The 25,056-nt window shown below is 42.9% G+C and overlaps 1 protein-coding gene across 1 annotated transcript in view; it reads right to left on the bottom strand.

Moving 5' to 3' along the window:
- SLC2A13 (solute carrier family 2 member 13) overlaps positions 1 to 18,143 on the bottom strand; it is a 138,680-nt gene extending 120,537 nt beyond the window's left edge. The window contains exon 1 of the mRNA XM_068189716.1: positions 17,390 to 18,143. Within this exon, the coding sequence (XP_068045817.1) occupies positions 17,390 to 17,936 (547 nt within the window). The 5' untranslated portion in view covers positions 17,937 to 18,143. The remainder of the gene's footprint in view (positions 1 to 17,389) is intronic.
- Between the last annotated feature and the right edge of the window lie 6,913 nt (positions 18,144 to 25,056).

The raw sequence follows: 25,056 nt of genomic DNA, 5'->3' as shown, positions 1-25,056 counted from the left end.
AAGTCAGTTCTTAGAAAATGTGGTTTATTAAAAGGGGGAAAGGCCCTGCTTGGAGTTGCCAGGCGCAACTCGTGGCAGGCCCAGGGAGAGAGGAAGAGAGAGGGGGAGGGAGGGTTCCAGGTGAGGGTCCCAGGGGAAGGTCCAAGAGAGAGTCCAGTCCCTCGGGCACACCTTATCAGGGGGCTTCAAGGTGGGCTGGAACAGGACTTGGGCCAATGGGGTCACAGATACCTGATACTTCAGGGGAGGGTCACAGGTGTGGGATGAACCATACATTGGGGGGTGAGACAGAGCATTCCATTTGACCTTTGGACCTATCTGCAGGTAAAGGGCATTGTTTAATCAGAAAGGGGGATTGCTTTCAGCCTGGCTATACTATTGTTTTCTAGTTATTCAGTAGTCAAGGTTTGTTATTTCAAATCTAGTTCTCATCTCAATGTCTGTATTTTCCAAATCTTTTGCCAGGCAATCATATTTATAAGGTTTTCCTATTTCATCTTCCCCAACACTCAGGTCCTGAGGAAGCCCCAGCCACAGATAAGGAATTGCTTCCCCATCCATTGGCTGCTCCCCGTCCAGCAAGGCAGGCGGTCTGGATGAGTATCCCGACCTCAGCTACCCCCACTGGCCATGGGAGGCTTTTGATCTGGTGGCTGGCACAGAATTGTGCTGAGGCACAGATCACCATAAGCACTAACTGAGAGGCTGGAGGTGCCAGTCTGTCTCTTTGACTTAGCCACACAAACTGGAATTTCCAGCAAGGAAGTATGGTTTTATAATGACCCAGAAAGATTTGTCAGGGCTCATCTGCATAGTTATCCATATATGCCAGAAAGTCAGCATTATAAATACAGTCTTTACATGGTTGAAAAAAAAAATCCCACATCAAAAACCCCAGAACAAATGGTTTAATTCTTCAATGATTAGCACATATTTTCTGTGCAGAGAAATTTTATTTTCAGAGGACAAGGGTAATGGTTTGAAAGCTATACAGAAAAAAAATGTTTCTTTCTAACTTTACACTTTTGCTTATATGCCATTTTTTCTCTACATTTATTCTACTACAGTGATGCTTTACCCAAGTTAAAAGAATTCTAGGAGAAGTGACATCTATATAAACATGAACAAGCTTTGGAAGCTGAATTCAGCCAAAAGCATGCCTGCAGGTTATACCTGAAAGCTATAGTTATACTCTTCAGCTAAGACCTAAATTGTTTTTAACAGTGCCTCATTCTACAAGCACAGCTTTCAAAACAGTGAAACTGGTTAACTTCCCTGTAAACTGCTCTAGGTTTCACTGGGTTTAAAGTCCAGCAACTGTCTCCAAACATGAAGCTTCAGATGAAGATGAGCAGAAGAACACAGTTTCTTACCTACAACTTGCAATTAGTTAAAAGAAAAATAAAAATTAGAAATACTAATCTCATTGCAAACTTAGTGTTTTAGAGATACAAATGAACATTTTAGAGAAAAAGTAACATTGAATTATTTCATTCCCTATTCAGGAAAGCCATTCAAAAACACTATCTGTCTAATGTCATTTTGTGCTTACCATGGGTAAATACATTGCAAACATCAAGACACAGAACTATATTTTTATAGGAATTGCTACATTTATCCACTTCTACAGAAAACAGCATGACTGGTAGGAAGACAGGTACCAGTTATATGGTTTTGTAACTACTACTCTAAAAAATAAACAAAAGCCTTGTAAGCCTTTTATAGCCTAAGACTTGATCTTAAAATGTAAGTTTCAATTATGTCTTTATAATGCAAGTAGCACTCATGAGAGTAATGTAACTATAACTACAGTTATAATGAAAATATAGAAATCACAGCAATTGCTCAATTTCTTTCTACACTAGCAGATTCATATACAACCAAGTTTGTGTCTACAAACACAAGTGATCCATGTAGAGATAATACAATTCCTTTCTTTTTGACCATATGGGAAAATATTTGCAGTATTGGAGGGTGGAGGGTGGTAGAAATCAGTACAGTACTTCTTCCTCAAGGCACCTTCTGCAGCACCCACATTTTGCATGCTAGGGAGAGTAAGGCCTTTCCCAGTGCACACGGGTTAAGTCAACCAGTGCTGCACATTCTTTGCTTTAAGAGAAACAGCTCAGCTTAAATATCTAGCTGCCACTAGATTTAGGTGTGATATCTAGTGTCCTTCTCCTCATGATCTGGAGTTTCCCTGCTACCAATTCAATAACAGCTGCTCAGAGCCAGTGCAATGCAACTGTAATAGAAGAGCATCCTACAGAGGAATCCCAAGTAAAGATCTCAAGAAAGTGGTAGTCTCAGAGAGGGTTTTAACTACAAGCACAAGGATCTTGCATTAGAGTGCTCTTAGCAGAGGGATAAGCCAATTTCTTCATGTCACACAGATTTACACAGGGAAATGACTTGTGACTGCTCTCCTAGACTGCCACAATTGCAGCACGCATGGTGTAGTATTCAAGCTGTCAAGGGATACAAGGCTACTTTACACACTTTAGATGTGTATTTACTTTCACCAGTGGCTCATAGTGACAAAAAAAAAAAAAAAAAGCTACAAGTGAAGAATGAAGCTGCTGCACTTGAGGGGGAAAAAGGCAAGACAGTAGTATCAAGTGTAAAAGGAAAAAAGGAACAGATCAACTACTCCATTACCAACAGCTAAGGGACCAAGCTGCAGGTGGAAAGAAATTACTGCTAAATTTTGTCAGAGAAATGGACTGTCAAAGAGCTTTCTGGGAAATGTTGCTCTCATGACTTTCAATTTTTGACAACTTGCAGTTCTCTAGATGCATTGTGACGGACAGTCATTTTCCAAACAACAGATGTAATTCTGGTAACAGCTGCTTTACTTCAACGTTTACTTACTCAGCACCAAGCACAACTCCTGAGGTCCCCCTGCAGAGCAGCTCTTTCCTGCCCTACTTCCATTCTCCAGGCACATTAGTAGGGGAGGATTCAGGCAGAGCTCCAGGTCAGCCTACAGAGAAAGCTGGGCAAGCACTGCATTGCTCTTGGTAAATCTCATTAAGTGATACAAGATTTTGATAACTTTAGGTAACCTCAAGATTAAGAGGAAATAAAGATGGGTATCTGAAGTTCCATTCTGCAACTCAGGGCACTGCACTGATTCTCCTATCTGTCAGTCTGCTGTGTGGCCCCAATACAGTGAGAGAATAGTGAAAATGAGAAATTTTAAGAAAAATTAGGAGTTGTAATTTAAAAAAAGTATATCTGACAGTCCCATTCCAATTAACACAGATACAGCAAGTATCTCTAAGATAAAATCTCCTTTTCCTGGGATTTGCACTACACAAGTTGCAATAAATCAGTGTAAGTTGTCGGATAACTAGCTGGGCAATGAAATACTCCACTGCTTCAGTTTGCTGTCTGCCAGCCTCCAAGTGACCCAGCTTTTTTGTACTTGAGGCACAGCTACTAGAGAGTAGTAAATTTTAACTCCTTCATACCTGCTCCCACTTAGAAGTAGATTCCATCCTTAAAACTGAAAAGTTTATAGTTGAAAATGAAGCTACATTCTCCTTCGAAGTGACAAGACATTCTCATTTAAGGTTCAAGCTTTAAGTGAAAAGATTCATGCACAAGCTACTACTGAGAAAAATAACTAAATCCAGGATCTCTCTGAAAAAAAAACTTTGCAAGCCCTGTGATTACAGCATTACTCCACTTTCACTGAGAAAAATACATGAAGAAATTTCCATACTTAAGGATAACTGAAAAGTCTTAGACCAGAGCAGGGAAGGATGTCTGCATCCTCACAGGACTCTTTCCAAAGAAACTCTATCGAGTAATTACTATCTCCCATCTTGATTTTCCCTATATCACATTTCACCTGATTTTTAAATGAAAGTATTTAATTAAATCTTCATATAGCAAGATTTAATTGAAACATCAATTATGGTAAAACCTAGCTACATATAATTGAATTTTCACTCAAAAGTGAAAATCACTTTATTTACATTTTAAAACATTTTTTGGCTACTTCCTCTTTCTTATTTCCCAAAACAAAAGGTAGGGACTGCTGATAATACTGCAAGAGAGCAACATCAGAAAGCAGATTTAATTACCCATTGGGGAAGAATCATTACACTGAGCACTAATAAAGTAACTGTGAGTAGGAATGGAACCAGTTGTGATAGCTTCTAATAAAGCACTAGAAACCTACAATGAAGCACAAAACAGCTCATAGGTGACTGGATCTCTGAATTAGTCACTACCCACTCCTACCTGCCAAGTTAGTATTATTTATACTTGCATGTAGTAAGAAAATAATAAGTAATAAAACCACAGTTTTCCCCCATAAAGTTTTACTATCCATTGCAAAGCACACATGCTGATGACAGGCTTTTGTCAATGAGGCTGGGAATAAACTGCTCTAGCAGAATGCTACTCTTCTTGTCACCAAAGATAACCTCCTTAATAAAAGAATCCTCCTCCCTAATACCTGTAACCTATTGCAATAATATAACAGCTAGAAAAGCTCCTCATGGAGTATGCTTCCAATGCAGTGTGTGCTTTCAGCACTTTAAATGTCTACTGCTCATCATCTTGAGATCTACCTTTCACGTATCTCTAAAGCAATAATAGGTTGAGAAGTGTTTGCTTTGTCTCCTTTTCACAGCTGTTCTGAGTGTTCTTTGGTTTTTATTTCTATTTGTCAGCAGTATCAGCCACTAGAAGCAGAAAAATGGCCCCATACCCCAAAGCCATTCTTCATATCTTCTCCTGTCCTCCAGAGCACAGCTGCTGAATCTGTTTCAAACACACTAATCTTGAAAATCTGTACACTTGGTTTAGAGTATCCTCTTGCATAACCATCTTCAATCTCCTTTTTGCTCACCACAAAAACACAATCAACTCCTAATTAAAATACTCAGCAATATAATTTTATTTAATTACTCAAGTCTTTATGTGCATACACACACATGTGGAACTCTCTAGATGTCTGCATTCCTTCCTAATTCCCAACGTGGCTATCTAGAAGGCCAGGATCAGACATTGTTTCTCACCAACATGGGCCAGGAAAGACAAGTATGGCAGATGAATTACTGAAGTTCAAATAGTGCTGCTTTAGCTCTCACACTTCCAGTTCCTCCTTCTATGCACCAGTGCAAGGACTGATTCCCCTACATCCCAGCCCAAATGAAATTCCCTGTGGAAACTTGGGGGGTAAGAAGCCATTGCACCTACAAAAACTGAAAAACTAACTAGTTTGACTGTAGCAAAGTAGTTCATAACAAGCCCCCACCACACTTAACACACAAGCACAGTTCCATTCCGTGTATCCCATGAAGAGTCTCCAGGAAGAAAAGCAGAATGAATACCAAAGCCTGAGACAGCAGGCTAACAGGCAGCCTGGCTTGCCCTCATCCAGCCAGCACACTGCCATACAGACTGATGCCCCAACAACCCATCTGAAACAATCACACACACAAATCCATACTCAGGGATCGAAGACACAGGGGAGCATATAAGCAGAGGCTTTATTAAGTCAGTCAGAAATATGTTAATATTCTAGAAAAATAACACCAGAAAACATGCACACAGTCCCTTAGAAGTTTCACCACTACAAGGTGAATTACTGAGAATTAGCTTCTGAATAGATTAAGCAAAACTGTTCTAAACAGGTGGCTCAGATCCTGCTAAAGATCCAACTGATATTACAGAGAAGGCAGGAACTGCTGGTTTTGAGTTATGAGGAGAAGCCTTCTCTGCACTCTGCGTAATAAGCTTGGAGCACTGTTTCCTCCTGTGCAAGGAAACACTCCACATCTAAGAGGATAATGATTAATAGCCCAGATATTACACGGATGTCAGGAAAAGCAATTAACTTTGAATCAGGGAGAGGCCTGCAGACTGACAGAACAGACAGCTTTTGAATGAAGGGAAGGAGTAGGTGGGGACAGAGTAGGCAGAATCAAAGCCAAAACACAAACAGCATCTCTTCTCATTCTAAAGTCACCATCAGATACACAACAGAAGGTAAAACAAGAAAGCGTGACCTAAAAAACAAGCAAGCATGACCTAAAAAATACACCATGAAACTCCAGCTTTTTCAGAAGCACAGAGGCTGTTGAACATGACAATATTTTGTGTAGCCCAGCTAGAAAACCGGCAGACTGGGGTCAGGAGCAGAGTGAAGCCCTAAACCTGCAGGATGACAAGATGCACAAGGAAATCACACAGACCACACAGGTGCAAACAAATATTGTGCCCTACACAATGTTAGATTTTATGATAAATAGTATCTTCTCATCCAAATTGTCAAAGAACTTAGTAAAGTACATTCCCACTCACTAAACGAAAAGCTAACGTTTTTTGTGTAATGCTCTACTCAATGTGTGCCCACGTTTCTGCTAAATGCACCAATGATTTTTTCCAAGAACACACCAGTCAATCATTGCAAGAGGAAGGATCTGTGCTTTATATCTCCTCCTAACCAAGAACAACACACAGCACAAAACCAGACACAAGTACTAGCTCAAAATATTCTCACAGTGACTGAATTTTTGGGATAAAACATCATGAATGCCTATGTGCAACATTTTAGCCTTTTCCACCTCTATTTTCAGGATCCTGAAATTGCCCAGGTGGCCTTGGATTTCATTTGTACCAAACTGCTCCAATGTGAATTGGACTGGTGAGGTCAGCAGCACCTATGATTAATGCAGGAGCAGGGAGTCTACCAGGCAAAAGATTTAGCTGAACTCCATAGTGAATAAAACTAGTCTTACCTTTTCCCCTCAGGCAGATTCCCCATTCCTGAGCTGACATAGCTACTACTGACCTCAACAGTTCAATAATCAAGGACCTGTGAACAAACAAAAAAGTCACTTGTATGCAAACATCTGCTGAAGTGCATGCTTAAAGTACACACAGCTTTGGACTTATCCACTACTTCCTCCATGCTCAGCGTGCTCCAATTCATCAATTACCACACTGCCCTCTTCAGATGTTAAACTCTCCACACTCTCCATCAGAGCTCCAACCAACAATCCTAAAAAAATTAACTAACCAAATCAGAGAGCAAGTACTTAGTGGTGGGTCCCTATGATTTTTATCTCCTTAACCTCATAAACAAAGCTTCCTAGGTAGGCAGTTAAAAGCAGAAAAGTAAATTCAAAATAACAGGCAGAGTAGGTCTTCATACAACTAGGAACAGCAAATAAAGCACACTGACTTGAACCTTAAACATACAAAAATGCCATAAGAATGGGTATTTCTTTCCTACAATCACCTATTGAAAAAAGGAATACTAAATCTGACCTGAGGTCTCTGACTTTGGGATTCTGGTATACCATCCTCCACCAGCTATACAAGAATTTAGGCTCCCAGCTCTCCCTGTTCCCACTTGCACTCCAGTAAGATGTTCAAAGAGGCAGTAAAAATATTCCCTGGCTCCAAAACCTCATGTAGGCTCTGTGCTTGTTATATTTCTAGATTGCTGAAGCTGCTCCAGCCTTCTTGTCACGGCTTTCATCGTAATTTAGTCATCTACCACTTTTCCTATAAAAATCTCATAAGTACTTTATTAAGTATATTTATTAGCTTCAATAAAGAGGCTTTGTTTCTGAATTTCTTTAGGCACCTTTAAGATAGTAGATTTTTTCCCTTTCATGACTCCTGGTAATTTTTACAATTGGAATGTTGACAATTTTTACAGCTGGAATGTGAAATCTATACTACAACAGCATGAGAAAAAATTGCAACATGCTCAGAAGTTAGTTGTCTTCAGCATCAGGATCATCTAACTCTTCCTTAAAGAAATTATTGAATCCTGACTGCCTATTCACTTTTGTGAGCTAATGATAGAGTAAATCAACAACTCTATTTTTTCCATTTTAAGTACTGCCAGTTCCTCCAAGACTAGAGCTAAAACCTAAAGGGTCATACTGTTTGAATTTTCATAATATTAGTTTAAACCCCCACAGAATCACAGATAACTTCCAAGTAGTACCATTACAGGCTTTGAACAAGAAACAATGGTAATTTAAGAGAGGAAGTCAGAGGGATGCAAACAGGGGCTGCCCATTCCCACCAGCTGGTCTGGTCTGGTCTTGTTTTGGAGGCTGAACTGCACCACAAGGCATGAGAACAGGATGGCACCAGTACTCCTCCTCCATGCCCACTCCTCTGGGCACAGCAGCTCTGCTCTGGTACTGCACTAGGGAAAAGGAGGAGTACTTCCAGATCTGCTCATTTCTTGCCCTTGGAAATGAGAGAGATGCAAAAGCAAGATCTGATGAACTGCAGAAGACAGCTCAGGGAACGGCATGAATCTAGGCAATTGCTATAGTTTTCAAATACTACCAATATCTAACTTTTCTATTAGAATAAATGTAATTGATGGCTTATGAACAACAGCACTGCTCCTGCTCCCACAGCAATGTATCAGTCCTAACAATCTGAAGTTATTTAATGATATTAAGGTCACCTTCATGCTTTTATGACTCTCAACTTGAAGGAAAGAAGACAGTCAGAAAGGAACAAACAACCCAACACAAAACTTTGACATCCACTCATTTATTAGAAGTGTGGTCAGTTCAAGATGGATTTAATGTTCAAATTATTGGCGCCTTCGAGTAAGTTCAAAGTTCTTATCTGGTGAACCAAGAGTAGGAGTACTGAAACTACGAAAACATACCTAGAGAACTATCCAGTGTTACTAAGAAAGGGAGACTGGTCAAGTCTTTGTAGGGTTCTTGCTCATAAAGGAGAGAATTTCTTATAAGCAAACAGAAATTAAAAGCTTCTTCCACTGGCACATGCCAGCAATCAATTCAGTAGATGTTTCTCAGAGCAGCACTCACCAGAACACATTCCCTATTTACAAGGCCATACACCCCACAGCATGGGCAGTACAAACTGTGTAACCCCAGGCAGGTTCTTCTGCTCTTTCCAACTTAGAATGCATTCCCCTGCATTTCCAGAGAAAGGCAGCAAAGTAGAAGAGCTGTGGCTAAACACAAACACATACTGAATACTTCCAGATGCTGGAAAACAATCTTTTTCCAAAGTGATTATATGCATAGGCACATTAAAACCACAATCACTGGTTTTGCTTCCCTTTCAAGGGAAGTAACAGTACAGAGGACCACATACATGAGGCTCCTAAACAAATGAAAAGGGAAACAAAAGGGCTGTTACTTCTTGTTTCTGCAGGTTAGCCTGCAGAAACTCCCACTTATGGGAAAAGGCTTGCAAACTCTTGCCACAGGGCTCCCACTTATGGTACCAAGTTTCTAGAACTATTTTATTTTGTCTAGACTATGAAAATACGGGTGATGTCAAGGTGACTCTAATTTTAGCTACACATTTTTGTTTACAAGGCAGGTTGTCCACCATTTCTGGCATCTCCTGGTTTTGTGTCTATCATCTGGAGACTGACAACCATTTGACTCCTGCCTCGGAAACAACTGAGCATGCTTGGCTGGCTGTTCATTAGATTAGAGAGCTCCTCAAAGCCACCACTTGAGAAGAGATTTGTGGAACTCAGATCTTTCCAAATTCAGTGTTGAAAAGAGACCAGAAAGTTCTAGAACTGATGCCTGATGCAATTGCCACAGGCCTTCAGGGAGAAGAAAGGGACTCCTTACTTCTCCTTGAAGACTGTTCAGCCTTGCAGTGTCTGACAGCCCCTGTGCTAAAAGCATCAGGTATTCCTGCGGTTCTCCACACTGCCTGGAAATTTTTTTGGCTGGAAGTTGTCTTGTCACTCAGGAGTAGAAGTAGTATATGCTTGTTGCTGTAGAACACTCACAAAGGATGAGCCCCAAGGTCAGTTCCAGGCTGGAGAACATCAGCTTTAATGACAACCAAGAAGCCATTCAGATTAGTCACAGAGGACAAACCTCCTTCAGAGGGCTGCTCCCTTGCTGAATTATACTGGGAAAATCAAGGAGGAGGGGGGAAGAAAAGTTCAAGCGGAGAAGCTGGGCTGACAACTCCTGAATACACACAACTAAAAAACTCATCTACAAAGGAGGGGGGAAAAAGCCCTGAGCGACAACTAAAGGACAAGCCCAAGGTAAAGGCAAAAAGTTGCATTTATCAATAAACATACACCTCTTTTTTTTATTTATTAAATTTACACAATTGCCTCAGTGTCTGAGCTCACTAGCACACAGCCACATGAAATGATGGCAGAACTCCAAAGAAAGTCAACCCAGGTGCAATCCCTAGGGCACACATGGGGACTTCAAACAAGAATCTGCAGTTTGAAAGGGAGGAAGACAAAAGGAAGTCTCTCCCCAACTGCAAAAGAGGCAGACACCCTTACTGTTCAGCTGAATAAGAAACCAAACCTAGGGAGAAGTGGGAACACAGTGGCCAACCCCATGGCTGAAAGGGTGTTGTGGCCCATCCACAGCCAGCTAGATGGGCAGGGATGGGCTCTGGGGTCACCGTGTGGCATTTCATCTGTGCCAGCAGCACGTCTGGAAGCGACTTGTGAAGGAAGGAGGGACAGACTGTCTGAACTAAGAAGCCTAAGTTCAGTGACTGGGTATATAAACAGCCAAAATAAGAAACCACCTATGAAAAAAATCCCCTTCAGAGCATGCATTTACTTTGAATAAAACCTTTACTAAACCAGTCTAAATCTGACAACAAATCAGAGGAAGATAAGAAATGGAAAGAACAGGAATGTGTGCTTTTAAACCTTCCTTTCTACAACTATCATGTGCAAAATAAATTTTAGAGGAGTTTGTACCCAAGTTGCATCAAAAGACTTACAGAGAGTTTTGCTAAAGTAATCAGATGGCTCCAGACTCATCCAGAGCTGTGTTACACAAGATCTCTACAACAGAATTAACAACTGCTTCTCTTGATACTTGTTCACAGACATAATCATTGCAAAGACAACCCCAAAGGTGGAACCCTGCTCTCCTGATGTTCATCAGTCACTGGTTTCAGGCTTCCAGCAGCTCAATGCAGACCAAGGCTCTTCACAAGCTTCACATCAGAAACATTCATTGTACAGGTCAGATGTGAAAGCCCACTGATGAAGACCCATAAAGCAATTTTGCAAACAAAGCTATCCATCAGGCCCATTATACCTCTGTGGTGCCAGCATGCTGCACAGCCACAGTTTCTCACTTTGAGTCCAACCACCTTAAGTAGAAATCACCAATTTTCAGGACTTCTGTAGGACTTGCAACCCAAAAGCTTACCATATTTGAATGTAATAATCCCTAAGATTCTTAAAATACTACTTTCAAAAGAAATGAATGTATTTTTAAATAGGATATATTCTATAAAACTCCACTGAAGAGCATACATCTGCTAAAATTAATCTTGAAGTCTACTGATAATGAGGTAAGGAAAAACATAATTTAAAAGACCTCTTATTTTCAGCTCCTCCTTTTCAGTGATTCACATTTTTCATTGCTTCTCAGGATACAATTGGCAAAGTACAGACTAGTATGCTCAGAACAAAAATTAAGTGCAAGTTCTGACAGTGCACAGCACGAGACAGCAGGCAGCACCTCAAATCTGCTGCTTGGACTGTCCTCAGATATCCTGACTTGTGCCTCTGCTGACAGGACTGGTGCAAACTTCAGCCAAACAAGCCACTCAGACCCAAGAGTTCCAGCTGAATGATGATGTCTCTAACATCACAGTAAGTGGATGCCACTGGTCTCCTGTTCCTGTAGCAAACAAAGCATTTTGAAAATAAGCCCACCTACAGTGCCCACATGAATTTTTCAAGGTAAGCAAACACTCGTTTACATATTTAACACAACAAGCTTCCTTCAAGTTGCCTTTTTATCAGGAGTAAGAAGACCATAATCTCAATTATATGTCAGCTATGAAATGGATGCTTTCTATTTTTTCCAGAATAAACAAAGATACTTATAATCCAACAGGGATTATGTTTTAATAGAACAGTTTGACCAAGTACAGGGAAAACTATTTTAGAAAAATTCCCATGTTTTAAAGACAGAAAACAAATACAAGGTTTATGAACTATGGGAATTAATTTCTTTCTTAAGTTAAATAAAAACAATAGCAAAAAGGCCAAAACACCTCCCTTATGACTTTAAAGAGTGTCCAGAAGAATCAAAAATCCAAAAATTCTCTTAGCTATAACTCTGTGTACTTAGTATATTATTCTGAAATGGTCACTAAATATAAGGTAGCAACATTCATGTGCAAATTGCTGATTTTTGTATTATACCATCAGACAAAACAATAATGGAGTCAGTGCCTGCTGACGTGACAGTGAAGTGAGCATAGTACTGTGTATCCTGTCCAAGGCACGCAAAATTAGACTTCAAAAGATACCATTTTTAATCTTAAATTAATCCTGGTACCCTGAAAGATTTCAGCTCCAATCAGAAGCTAATGTATCCCTCCAGATGCTTTTGCACAAGAATAGATTAAACTCTTAAAATACAGAGATTCAATCTTAAGCACACACAGTAATGTCAGTACCTTTAGATCCTGGAAGCTTGGGTGACCATCTGTGGGCAGTGACAGCACAAGAGTCAATTGCAACAACTCAGAAATTTGTCTCTCCATCCCCCTCCATCCCTACTGCCAGCTTATACTAACAAACCACTGTCTCCAGAGGTAAAAATAGCCTATGAACCTCTGGACTGAAAATTACAAGCATCTGTCAGAAGCAGCACAGCATATTTGGAGGTTGAAGGTGACTCTAAAATGTACCAAGGTGTAAACTCCTTTAAAAAAGGCCGGTGGACACTCAGTTATAAAAACAGACTGAAGCTTCAGAGCTTCCCATATCGGGTTGCTGAGGGAGGATGAGAAGATTAATCTGGTTTTCCAATATAAAAATACACTGAAAAATACATGAAAAAGCTCAGTTGTATTAAAAAAAAAAAAAAGTAGTAATAAAAACCAGCACACATATCCTAATCTTTCATAAGCAACATGTATTCCTTATGAAATACCAGTTATTTTCTAGTATTTCCAACCATATCTAGTAGTCCAAATTATACAGCAGACCCTTATTTAACCACTTCAACTATTGTACAGAGTTTGTACTACATGATGCAAGTCCTTTGGATAAATTTGGTTATTTTTGTCATTTGGCATTGAACCTTATTGTCAATAGAAGCCAGCCCCACCAGGGGAGCCACAACCATATGCCAGAACTTTTCACTCCTGCCTAATTCTGTGTACAGTCTTGTTTTCTCTGCTCAGAAAATGACCTACATATGTAGTGAAAAGATGCTACCAGGAGCACTACATATGTCAGACTCAAATACAGCCTTTAAAAAAATACTACAGACATTTTGAGCACAAAGCAAGCACTGTAGGCTTGCATTGTGAAGAAACCTCATGTATGAAAGACAGGAGTCAAGGAGAAAATAAGGCACCTAACCAGGCAGGTGCCCATTGCACTGCAGACTCAGTAACATACACATACTATAATCCTATGTAACTCTGCTTTCATGAGAGCTTGGGTAATGTGTGCATTAATAATGTCTAAGCCACACATTCAGTAAGAAAACGAAACCCTGAAAGGCTGATCATTAATTGAGCACCATTCATTCTGCATGCCAAACAAGACAGGAGTATCTAATTATCCAGCTAATGATTGTACATCAAGACAGAGATCAGCTATGGAGGAGCAAGCTTAATGCTGTCACTTCCTGAACTCTGCTCAAACTGCTTTCCTTCCACGGGTGGTATGTAAGTGTCCTTGAAAAAGTCACCTGAACAGCTCACTACCTGAAGCACCATGCCAACACCCACCTACACCAGCTGTAAGCTTAAAACCTTCAGCATCCCCAGATGACAGAAGGATAAACAACTCCTATTGCAGACAGACGAGCTGTTGGCAAACCATGGCCAATGGGTTCAGGCAAACTGGGACATTGGACTGATCACAGCCTAAGAAAGAAGTGATTTTGCAAACATGGCTGTTTATTATTATCCTTTCTAGTCTCTGCTGTTTTAGTCACAGTGATTACTCTTCTCACTCTTTGCCTTCCTTCTCAACTCAGCAAGTTTTCAGTAGAAATAACTCTCAGCTCCTGAGCAAGAACTCATGCCTGGTTCTTGCTTTTATTGTTTCAGTTCTGGCCTGACCTCAGGCTTTGGGACAGACCAAAATGAGCCCAGTGAAGAACCCAGTTTTCCTGTCAAGCACAGTAGCCAAACTACAGTAGCCAACACAACAGAAGGAGGCCTTCACCATTATCAGATGCCAAAGGTCCAAACACACTCTGTCCCAATGACTTCTTTACCTAGCTAAGCTCATACTAAGTGTTACCAAGCACATGCTATCCAATTTCCTAAATGTTTGCATTTTGCCCCCATGTGCTGTAATGAATATCTGTCCAACTGTTGCATTCCTGACATCTGGCTCAGACAAATTCCTAAAGAGTCCAGGACACCAGATATGTTTGGAAAGGGGCAGGTAGGAGGGAATAATGGCCATAAACTTGTTCTTCAGCCATTTAGCCTGGAACTGTCATGAACTATGTATTTAAAAATTCAGATCTAAAAAGATCTAAGGATATTCTAAGCTCATGCTGAAAATGTTTTCCCTTTTTATGCATTCTCTATATTTCGTATTAATACTGAGGGGAAAAGGGACAGAAAGGGAACATAACTGTTTCCACCATAAAAATCTATTCAACATTTACAACAAAAGAGGATTTAGGCTTGTCCTTGAGAGAAAGTCTTTATTTCCAGAAACATCTCATTCTGTAATGGCTGTAGAAAAAGGACAGTTTTTCCATTTCAAAACACCTCTAAGGAAAATGGTAGAAAATGGACAAGACAGACAAATGAGAGATGTTCCTCATTTCAGCATATATCCTCTGATTTTCATCCTTGAAAGTTTAACTTTATTCCTTTATAAATCACAGTCACAAGAAAAATAGCCATTTTCTCACACAGACAAAATTAACACTGATCTACCCGGCAACCAGCAAGGGCAGAAGGAACACCACCACATCTGCTTTTACAGCACCACAGTACTGATCATAACACAGCAATTCACTTAGTAAATGCAAAAAACTCCACATGTATCTGGAGTAGATCTCTTGATGGGCAATTTGCAGAGAGCTACAAGAAAGAAACCTAAGAAATGTATAAAATTATGCACAATTAAGAATTTTTTACTGGTTTTCAGGTAGGAAAGCATTCGTAGCACAACACCACTGCACCCTCACATTTCAGCAGTTTGTATTATTGCTGAAGTGTCACATTACTGAACAGACTTCTCACACCAACACTAGGAAGCTCTGGCTCACTTTGGGCAGTAAAATGATAGCCAGAAGTCTCAAAGATGAAAGGGAAGAAAAAACTTCCACCAATTTCTAATGCCTTCATGAAATTATCCAGGCTCCCTCTGGTGGGGGATTTAATGTAGAAACTGTTCCAGCTTGCTATACGAGAATAGCTTTGAACCACAACAGGTTTTTTCTTTTGTAAAACAAACCGTGTTACGACTGGACTCTGCGATTCCTGGTGTCTCTTATCATGCTTCAGTCACAGCAATCTGAGGTAAAGCTTTGTTTCTGGCCCTAAGCTACATCACATAAAGAAAGACAGTAAGCGATTAAAAAAAATAAAGAAATCATCATATTTTTAAAACACAAATTATTGTCTTTGTGCTCCAAAATCCTCAGAACATTTCTCATTTCTTATTTCAGCTCTCCAGAGTCCCAGCAGAACCACCACCTCTGCCCCTGATGTGGACAGAGGCCAAAGAGAGATCGCTCTCCCCAGTGCACACAAGAGATCTAGGGCTCCTAGTTTTCATTTCTGGTTATATATTGATTATATTAAGTCCCAGGTCTCATATCTCTCCAACAATTCAAATATCATTTATTTGCACTACTGTCAGACAATTCCAATATGCTTGTGTATCTCTGTACAAAATACACACACACAGAAGTCAAGCAAACCATCCATCCATTTCATTTGTCTACAGCCCCTGAAGTTGTCATTGTAACCAGTTACAGTAAAGGAACACAACAAGCTTTACAAACACAAAAAGACATCACGTTTGGTATTTTTAGTATCTACCACTAAATATATGTACTACATATTGCCATCAAAACTCCTGTTATCCATGCAATCTCATAGTCAAATTCAGTTTTGCCTCCTAAATTTCATTACCAACATTATCAACATTCTGCAGTCTGAAGTCTTGATAAAACAAAAAACATGCAGAAAGATAGCATTCAAAAGAAAAACTAAAAAAAACATCCAACTGAGGTAGGAAAACTGCAATTCGATGTTGCTGTACGGGAAAACCAGCATGAGCCCTTTCATGGATGGAGACAATTTTATTTCTGACAGCCCTTATGACTCACTAACTTTTCTTCCTTAATAAGGCCACGATTTGCATCAGAGAAAGTGTGTCTATAACAAGCCCGAGGACTCAGAAATTTATCTAATGGCTAAAAAACATAACTTTGCTACACAGATGAAAACAATTTTAGTTCTCAATTTGTGCTTTCAGACAGAAAGGGATGCAAGATTATACCAACTATAGTCCAAGGATTCTGATTAACCTGATACAGCCCATCTTAGATGATGAGTATAATTCAGTTACTGCCAGATAGGATGGCAGCTGAAGCTGAAGAGCAACCCAAGCTTGAGGGCTATTTAGGATATTGTCGGCACAGAAACTAGTCTCATAGGTCAGAGGAAACAGTCCTCTACACTGCAAGTTCCTTGGGACAACTACAAAGTTTTACGAGAACCCACTGCTTGCAACCCATATAGGAAGGCAAATAAAGAGCAACAATTCACGTTCAGTATATCATTAATGAAATCCAAAGCCTTCCAAAGCAAGCGTGAACTTATTCAGACCAGGGAGATTACCACCTCATTTTGCCAGAGAGGCATTCCTTTAATGCCCAAGTAAAGCTATGCGGCGAACCTGTAGAGGTATAACTACCAGCAATAGAGTTCAGAAAGACAGGCGTGATCTCCTCGCCCCTGACTTCCCAGAACCTCCTCAAATGCAAAGCCTACGGCGTGCGGTGTTGACACTGACAGACCACCCTAAACATGAAACCGCAGAAAGGATGCGAGACCTTTCTCCTCGTACAGAGACAACTCCCCCAGTATCGGGGCAGGACTACACCACCTGTAATTAAATCGAAGAGGGCAAGCACACACACGGTCCCCTTGCACACCGCGCCGCGATGGCCATGGGACCCCCGCCCCGGACCTCGCTCAGCCAAGCGTTCCCCTCGCCAGCTCCCCAAGCTTGGGCACTCCGGGACTACTTCGCCTTCTGCTTCACCGCAAGGGGGTTTGCGGGCATGCAGGGACGGGCTCGGCTAAACCTGCCCCGGGGTGCGCTGCCCCCGCCGGGCAAGAGCCGGGTCCCCGCGGGAGAGAGAGCCGGGCGGGGCGGTGCGGCACTCACCGATGCCCAGCCCCACCACCACGCGTCCCGCCAGCAGTGTCTCCTTGTCGCGGGCGGCGGCCAGCACGCCGGACCCCGCCGTGAAGAGGCCGCTGGCCAGCAGGATGCAGGGCCGCCGGCCGCACAGCCCGTTCAGGACGCCGCCGGCCAGGGCGGAGAGGGCGGCGGCGCCCACCGTGCTGGAGACGAGCAGCTCCTGCCAGAGCGCGTCCAGGTTGAGCTCCCTCTTGAGGAGGAGCAGCGCCCCCGACACCACGCCGGTGTCGTAGCCGAAGAGGAAACCCCCCAGGGCGGAGAAGACCGACACCACGTAGACGAAGCCGGGCGTCTCGTCCTGCTGGAACTGGCGCCGCGCCGCCCGCTCCAGCTCTCCGCCCGATGCCGCGCTGTTGAGGCTGGAACAGGACTCGGCGGCGATGAGGCTCCGCTCGCCCGCCGCCGCGCCCGAGCCGGCGGACCCGTCCGCCTGCCGCCGCCTCTTCTCGCCCATCAGGTTGCTCAGGCTCCGCAGCGTGTACTCCACATTATCGCTGGCCTTGCGGGACATGGGACGGCCGCGGCGGCTCCCGCCCCGACCGGGGAAGGGCAGGGGGCTGAGGCGGGCGGCTGCCGGGCTACTCAGACTAGGGCGGCGGGGCTGCCGCTGCTGCCGACGCTGCCCGTCCTCAGCGCGCCCGCCCCTCTCGGGCCGCGCTCAGCTGGGTCGCATCGTTCCCCTGCCGCCGGGCGGACTTGAGGGGAAGTTGCCGCCGCTCCCAGCGCCCGGGCGGAGCTGGAGGCGGAGGCAGGCGGGGACAGCGCCGAGCGCGGCCCGGCGGGCGCAGGGGCGGGCTCGGCCGCCCCCCCGGGGTTCCCGGTACGGAGCAGGCGCGGCCCGGAGCGCCTGCGCACGGAGCGCCCCCGCTGCACTCACTCCCGGGCGGTGGGGCCGGCGATGTGCGCTGGGGCCAGGAAGGAAGTCGGGATGGAAGCCAGGAAGGAAGCCCAGGGCGGGTGGACGCCACGCAAGCCCCGGGGCCGGTCCCCGAGCCCGTGGAGCTGTTGCCGCTGGCAGCTCCCGTCTGCATGAGGTGCAGGGGCCGGGGCTGCCCGCCTGTCCCCCGCGCGGTTTCCGCGCTGCCTGGGGAGCGCTGTCCGGGTGCCAGGCACGCGTTAAGGATCCCAGTTGATTTAATAACTGGATCGTTTGAACAGAGACAGCGTTTCGCGTCCTCGTTTGTCATTTTCTGAAGCACTGGGTGACACGGGCTGTGCTGCTGAGCACGGAAGTAGCAGGTTTTCACTACTGGGATCTCCCGGCTCTCTTCGTCCAAGCTTAGTTGCGGGGACCATTTCAGATCGTTAGTGTCGATTGATACTGTCCCGACCTCCCCTGCTCTCCCTCTTTTCGGGATGCTGAACAGGACGGGCCCTGGGGCTGCACAGCTCCAAAAAGCCCTTCGGCGCGGATGCCTTTGCAGCGGCCGGCTGTCGCTGCCGGGGCTCTGAGCGAGCTGCCCGCCCCCGTCCCTGCCGGCTGCACGGGGAGCTGGAGCCAGCGCTGCGCTGCTACCACAGAGCGTGGCAAGAGCGCTGGAACAAGCTGCCCAGGAACGTCTCGCTCCCTGGAGACGCTGAAAACCCACCTGGACGTGTTCCTGTGGAACCTGCTCTAGGTAACCCTTGAATGATCTCTAGAGGTCCCTTCCAACCTAAGGGTTGTGATTCTGTTTTTGTGATTCTGTTACAAAAAAACAGGAAAATTCCAGCAGTTGTTCAGAGGGGGACAGATTTCTCACCATGCAGGAGCAGAGTTTGGAGCTTGTTCTCGTGTTTGTGCTTGGAAGTAGAGCATCGTGTTTTGCTAATTCCACCTTTAAACAGCCTTTTTTGGGATTTTTCACCGGGATGCAGAGCCTGGTGGATCCTGTCTGCAGGGAGAGGTGCCTAGCTCCATGAGGACCCAGGCAAGCTCTGCTGCTAGTGTGCATGGAAGGGCCGTCCAGATGCAATGCATTTTTGGGGAAAAGTATACGTCACAATATCACAATATTATAATTTGTACTTCTTGTGTATTGGCACGTATAGGGATAAAACAAAATTTTCCTTCTAACTTAACTGTGTTCTGTAGAGATTCTCATAATGAGGCCAGCCAGTACCCAGAGAATTTTGGTAATTAACTGGATCAGTTACCAGCCCACACCTTGTGAGCAGTACTAGTCATAGCCATGTGAATTTAAAAATTAGAAGAGGGAGCAAAGTCCAACATGGCCAGCTGCACATAGCCTCTTTGGTGGTTTGCCTCTGCCTCAAAGCAAGCTGTGACATACTAATTCTGGTCCAGATAATATCAACTAAATAAAATAATGAGCTGTAGTTACTAAAATGAATTATAGTAACAGTATAATAAAGTCTATATAGGTAATTCAGTTAGAGACAGACGTGGCAGTGGATTTCTAAATACAATAGGTCAGCTTGCATGTTTGAGCATGGGAGAAGTCTGAACTAGATAATAATTAAATGCATGTTAACATTCAGTTATTTTTAGTTAATATTTGGGTAACAGGGTATGATTGGCACAGGGCATTCCTTATTTTGATACGGACCAATAGGGGCCAAGCCAGTACTAAAGCAAGAAACAGTTCCAGGTTCTAGCATCAGGAATGAAGTTATCACAGGATCACAGAATGTGCTGAGTTTGGAGGAACCCACCAGGATCATGAAGCCCAACTCCCAGCCCTGCACAGCACCATTCCCAAGAGTCACGCTGTTTGCCTAAGAGCACTGTCCAAACACTTCTAGAACTCTGTCAGGCTGGTGCTGTGACCACTGCCCTGGGGAGCCTGTTCCAGTGCCCAACCTCCCTCTGGGTGAAGAACCTTCCCCTAAAATTGAACCTAAATCTCCTTCCAACACAACTTCAGGCCACTCCCTCAGGTCACCACAGAGAGGAGATCAGTGTCTGTCCCTCCTCTTCTCCTCATGAGGAAGTTGTAACTGCAGTGAGGTCTCCTCTCAGTCTCCCCCAGGCTGAACAGACCAAGTAACCTCATACAGCTTCTCCTCCAGGTCCTTCACCATCTCTGGGCACTCTCTAATAGTTGAACATCTTTTTTATATTGTAGTGCCCAAAACTGCCCCCAGCACTCCAGATGAGGCCACCCCAGTGCAGAGCAGAGCAGGACAATCCCCTCCCTTGCCCAGCTGGCGATGCTGTGCCTGATGCCCCCAGGACAAGGGTGGCCCTCCTCGTTTCCAGGGTACTGCTAACTCATATCCAACTTTCCATTGAGCAGGACCCCCAGGTCCTTTTCCGTGGCACTGCTCTCCAGTCTCTCATTCTCCAGCCTGTCCACGCATCCAGGGTTGCCCCATCCAAGGTGCAGAATCTGGCACTTCCCCTGGTTGAACTGCTGAATGCTGGACATTTTGTCCAGAAGGATACTATGAGAGACAGTATCAAAAGCTTTACTGAAATCCAAAAAGTTTACATCAACCATTTTCCCTTGATCAAATAGGTGCCAAATAGGTGGGCTATCAGGAACTGTCCCCTCAGGTCCAGCAGCTCTCCATGAGCAGACTGGCTTACATTTCTACAGCACGAGCGGGAGAGAAGCTGTAATCTTTCAGAAGTCTCCAGACTTGCCTGACAAGCATAACACTCACTAGTTGGTTGTTGTTTTTTTTTTTATGTAAGCCCCAAATAAAAATGTGGGACACGGTGCATGAAACAGAAAACATTCACACCAAATCCCTAGCCAGCTAGAAGGAATGCTTTTACAGAATACTGTCACAACAGCTGGCTGTCACAAGAACAACCTGTCTTTTTAATAGCCACCGCAGATGCTGGAGGCATTCTGTATGTTGCAGTTAATAGAAACTCAAGAGACCTAACAAAAAGCCTTTATTTTTTTCAATTGATGGTCCAACACAAGCACAAACAGACATAATTTCTCATCAGATCATGCTGTAAAGCTTCTCTCTTAAAAGGATTCCCTGAAGAAAGACAACAAAAAGTTCAGCTGTGAGATGCATTACACTGAAGACTGACTTCATGAGAAAGATGGAGGATTTGTTTGGTTTGTAGATTTTCATTATTGTGATCATCTCTCTATAGTACTGCATTTCATTATAAAAGCTGACTTATAAATTATTTCACATTAATTCAAAATGCAGTAGGTATGATCAGTAATCTAAGACAGGGCATCAGATTCAAAGAAGGTCTCGAGTGGATTTTAAGTATCCTGTTATGCTTTCAAGAGATTGAGTATTTAATTGAAATACTGTTTAGATTCACAGCACTGTCTCATTCTCTCCTTTAAGGTGTGTTTGCACAACTGTTTGCTGGGATGTTGTGAAGTAGATCAAAGAACTTGTCCAGCTTTCAAAAACTCAAAAGTTTTGTGTTTCATAGAGAGCAGGAATAATCACAGGATTTTACTGCTTTTATGATGTTGATACATGGCATACATCAGAAAATGTCTTCCAGAAAATTACCAAGGACTTTGTACATGTGCCCAGAACTCTGCCAGACCAGAACAGGGGAGTAAGCTCCTGTCTTTGCAGACACTCAGAAGTGGTTGGGTGAGTGTTGAAATCTCCTGGGGACTTCAGGCCAGCCAAGATTCACAGAGAGATGCTGTGAATCTTGTTGTGTGATAGCCTGGTGGTCAGTAGCCTTACCCAGCAAGTGGGAGGCCAGATTCATGGATTTGTTTCAGCCCAGGACTCAGGACCCAGGAAATCTCTTTCTCACCTCTCAAGATTATAGGTTCAGTAGAGAAAACATGGATTCTTAAGGGAAATTGGGTTGATGTGCAGACAAGAATGTAAAAGCTGTGGGGCTAGACAGTGAGGCAGAAAAGGTGTGATTCTGTGGCAAAAGAAGGTCAGCTTTATCAATGATGGTTATATTATTTACATAAAACTAGTTTCACAAAAAAAAGGAGTAATACAAGGAGCATATCCTCAAACCAAGAATTCTTCCCATCTTAGTTGCTGCTGTGGGGGTGGGCATGAGGTCTTTAGCCTCATGTGGGTTTCAGCAATACAGTGTCCAACCCCTTTTGTTTTTTAGGTTCGTAAACTCTGAAACTGCTTTGACAGTCAATTATTTTCCCACAATATTTTGCCAAACAGAGTTGCTATATGAGTTGAGAAATGCTGCTGTGCTGAACTGAGGGAATCCCCTAGCTGAATATACAAAAAAAGATCAGCAAATGCAGTTTATAACAGCAGCTTATATAATGTCTGAAACCTTGGAAAAGCAATGACAGAACCTTTTCTTATAAGTTAAGTTTGCTTGCAGTCTCAAGGTTCAGAAAGCTTTTCTGTACACAGAATTTTACATTATCAGTGTGCCATGGCAGTGTACAACTTTTTACTAATGTATTTCTTCCTCTGAGAAGACATAAACCCTGACCCATGATCACATTAGTTTGTTGAGTTTGCATATATGTATGGGTAACATAATGTTGAGACTGTAGGGAATTCTCTAAAAGAGAAAAACAGGATCTGAAAATAGGAGTTTAGAAACTATTTGAAATAAGCACTGTATTGCTATAAGACTTCCTTTTGTTCCAGATGTTATCCTACTACAATGTTGTTTGGTCTCTTTGGAAAGAAGACTCTTTCAGATATATTCTATAGTTTCCTTCTCCAGCCATTTTCTCTATCTTGACAGAGTCATTCATTTATCTGACTGTGCCTATCTCGAAACTCTCAATACAGTTTAGTTATTTGTAATCCTTCCAGTGTTTGATTTGGGTTCTCATGTATATGTGCATATCCTGATTAGATTATTCTCCAATATCTCAACAGAAGTTGCCTCTCATATACACAACCTCTCCTTGACTGGATGCTGCTATATAGTACTTTTATTCCTGAGTGTCCTGGTCTGCAGTGAGACTATTTTAGCCTGTTATTTACCTTCTACTGCAGTTATCTAAAACGGTAAACTGGGACATCACTATTGACCTTCTCTGTAAAATCCTTTCAAAATGAAAGTAGCATCATTTATTAATAAGGAATGTACTGGCCATGCATTTAATCCTACTGGTCAAGTGTTAAGAGATAAATTCCTTAAAAAGTAGGAAGAGTTACAGCCTTAGTACTGAAGAAGGGTATGGATGATGGTTGATGGCAGAAAGAAGCTGACAAACTGGGAGATGAAGCATTCTTTGCCTCACATACTGGCAGCACTACAGCTAAGGTTGTTAAGACATATCACAGGCTGTTTCAATCCCAGGTAGCTTTACCAGAGTAATCATCTGAGCTCACATTTTGCATAATTTCACTGTCTTTCTTTCTATAAATATGAATTCCAGCAAACCCACTTCAGTCCTATTGAAAATGCAAGAAACACATTTTTCAAACTATTTTTAAAATCTAAAACTTTTTTATGCTTTAGAGCAGCGACTTCGTTTTTGGCAGGAGAACAGTTCCTTTCTGGCTTTCCTTTGGCTGTCAGAAGGAAGATCTAACAAGATTTGACTGAAACAGAGTCTCTGGTACAGGCAGCAGCAACATATGTGAAAACGTGCTGCGAAATCCAGTGTGCCCCAATGGCTGCATCTGCAGCCATGGAATAGAGAATTGTGCACTGACCTCTGTGCAGGTGTCCAGGTGTGAGGGTCAGGCTGCACATTTAAATGCATTGCTCTAAAATTCAGGGCCCAGCACATCCTAAAATCCAGTGGCAGTGCAAAATGGGGAGTGGGGGTGGAGGGGGATGTAGACTTTTATAATTGCACAATTTGGATGTTTTACATTTGTGTACTTGCAAAGATGCTTTGCCAGTTTACAATCCTTATGAAGTCATTATTACCCTGTAAAAGTTACAATTATTTAGTTACAGCACCTGGCAACATGAAAATCAAGGACTTGGCACAACACTACCCATGAGATTCCAGGGATACCAGGAATGCTCTTCATACACTGTATCTTCAAACAGATGTATGCCAACACAGAGCTGTTTGTCTGCCAAACAGAAACCTCCTCAAGTGCTACAGGTAAGCCCAGAATAACAAAAGGCCATCTCTCAGTCAGTTCAGATTTCTGGAATCAGAGTAATGCTGTATTCCAGCACACACCTAGCATCTGGTGTACGTGGAAGACATATACAGGAACAAGAAAGCTACATGCAGACCCGTTAATTTTGGTCCAAACCTCCTTAATTCTATTGTTCACTAAGCAAATTTTATTTATGAGAGTCCATTTCTATAAAAGGTGGACAGTACTTCTAAACCAAATCCTTCCACGGATTATGTAAGACCAGAACATCAGTTGTCTATCCTTTAATGAAAAATAGATCAGAAAGGCTTTCAGGCTTATTTATGACTAAATGATATTTTCCATCCATGAAAAAGTAGCATCTGACCTGGCATGAATACTTTATAAACTCTCACCTATCAATGCAAAATATTTCCATCAAATTAAAGTTCCAAGAACTTCCTATAAGCTGCAGGTTAAAAGCTGGCTTTGCAGTCAGCCCTGACACTGCATTGCCTCAGAGCAGAACACTGTTCAGAAGTGCCTTTTCTGAGTTTGCAAATGAAACTGGAATCAGACCAGGAAGAATCCAGTCACTGACTCATTAAGTTGGTTGACCCTTTGGATCTGACAGACTACGAATCCATCAAAATTTGTTTAGTGGGATTTTTTCTGAGAGGACTGTACCATGAGAGATA

Source organism: Anomalospiza imberbis, chromosome 5 (genome assembly GCF_031753505.1).
Source record: "Anomalospiza imberbis isolate Cuckoo-Finch-1a 21T00152 chromosome 5, ASM3175350v1, whole genome shotgun sequence".
Taxonomy (NCBI): domain Eukaryota; kingdom Metazoa; phylum Chordata; class Aves; order Passeriformes; family Viduidae; genus Anomalospiza; species Anomalospiza imberbis.
The sequence above is the reverse complement of the archived record's forward strand: the minus strand, read 5'-3'. Positions and strand labels throughout refer to the sequence as shown.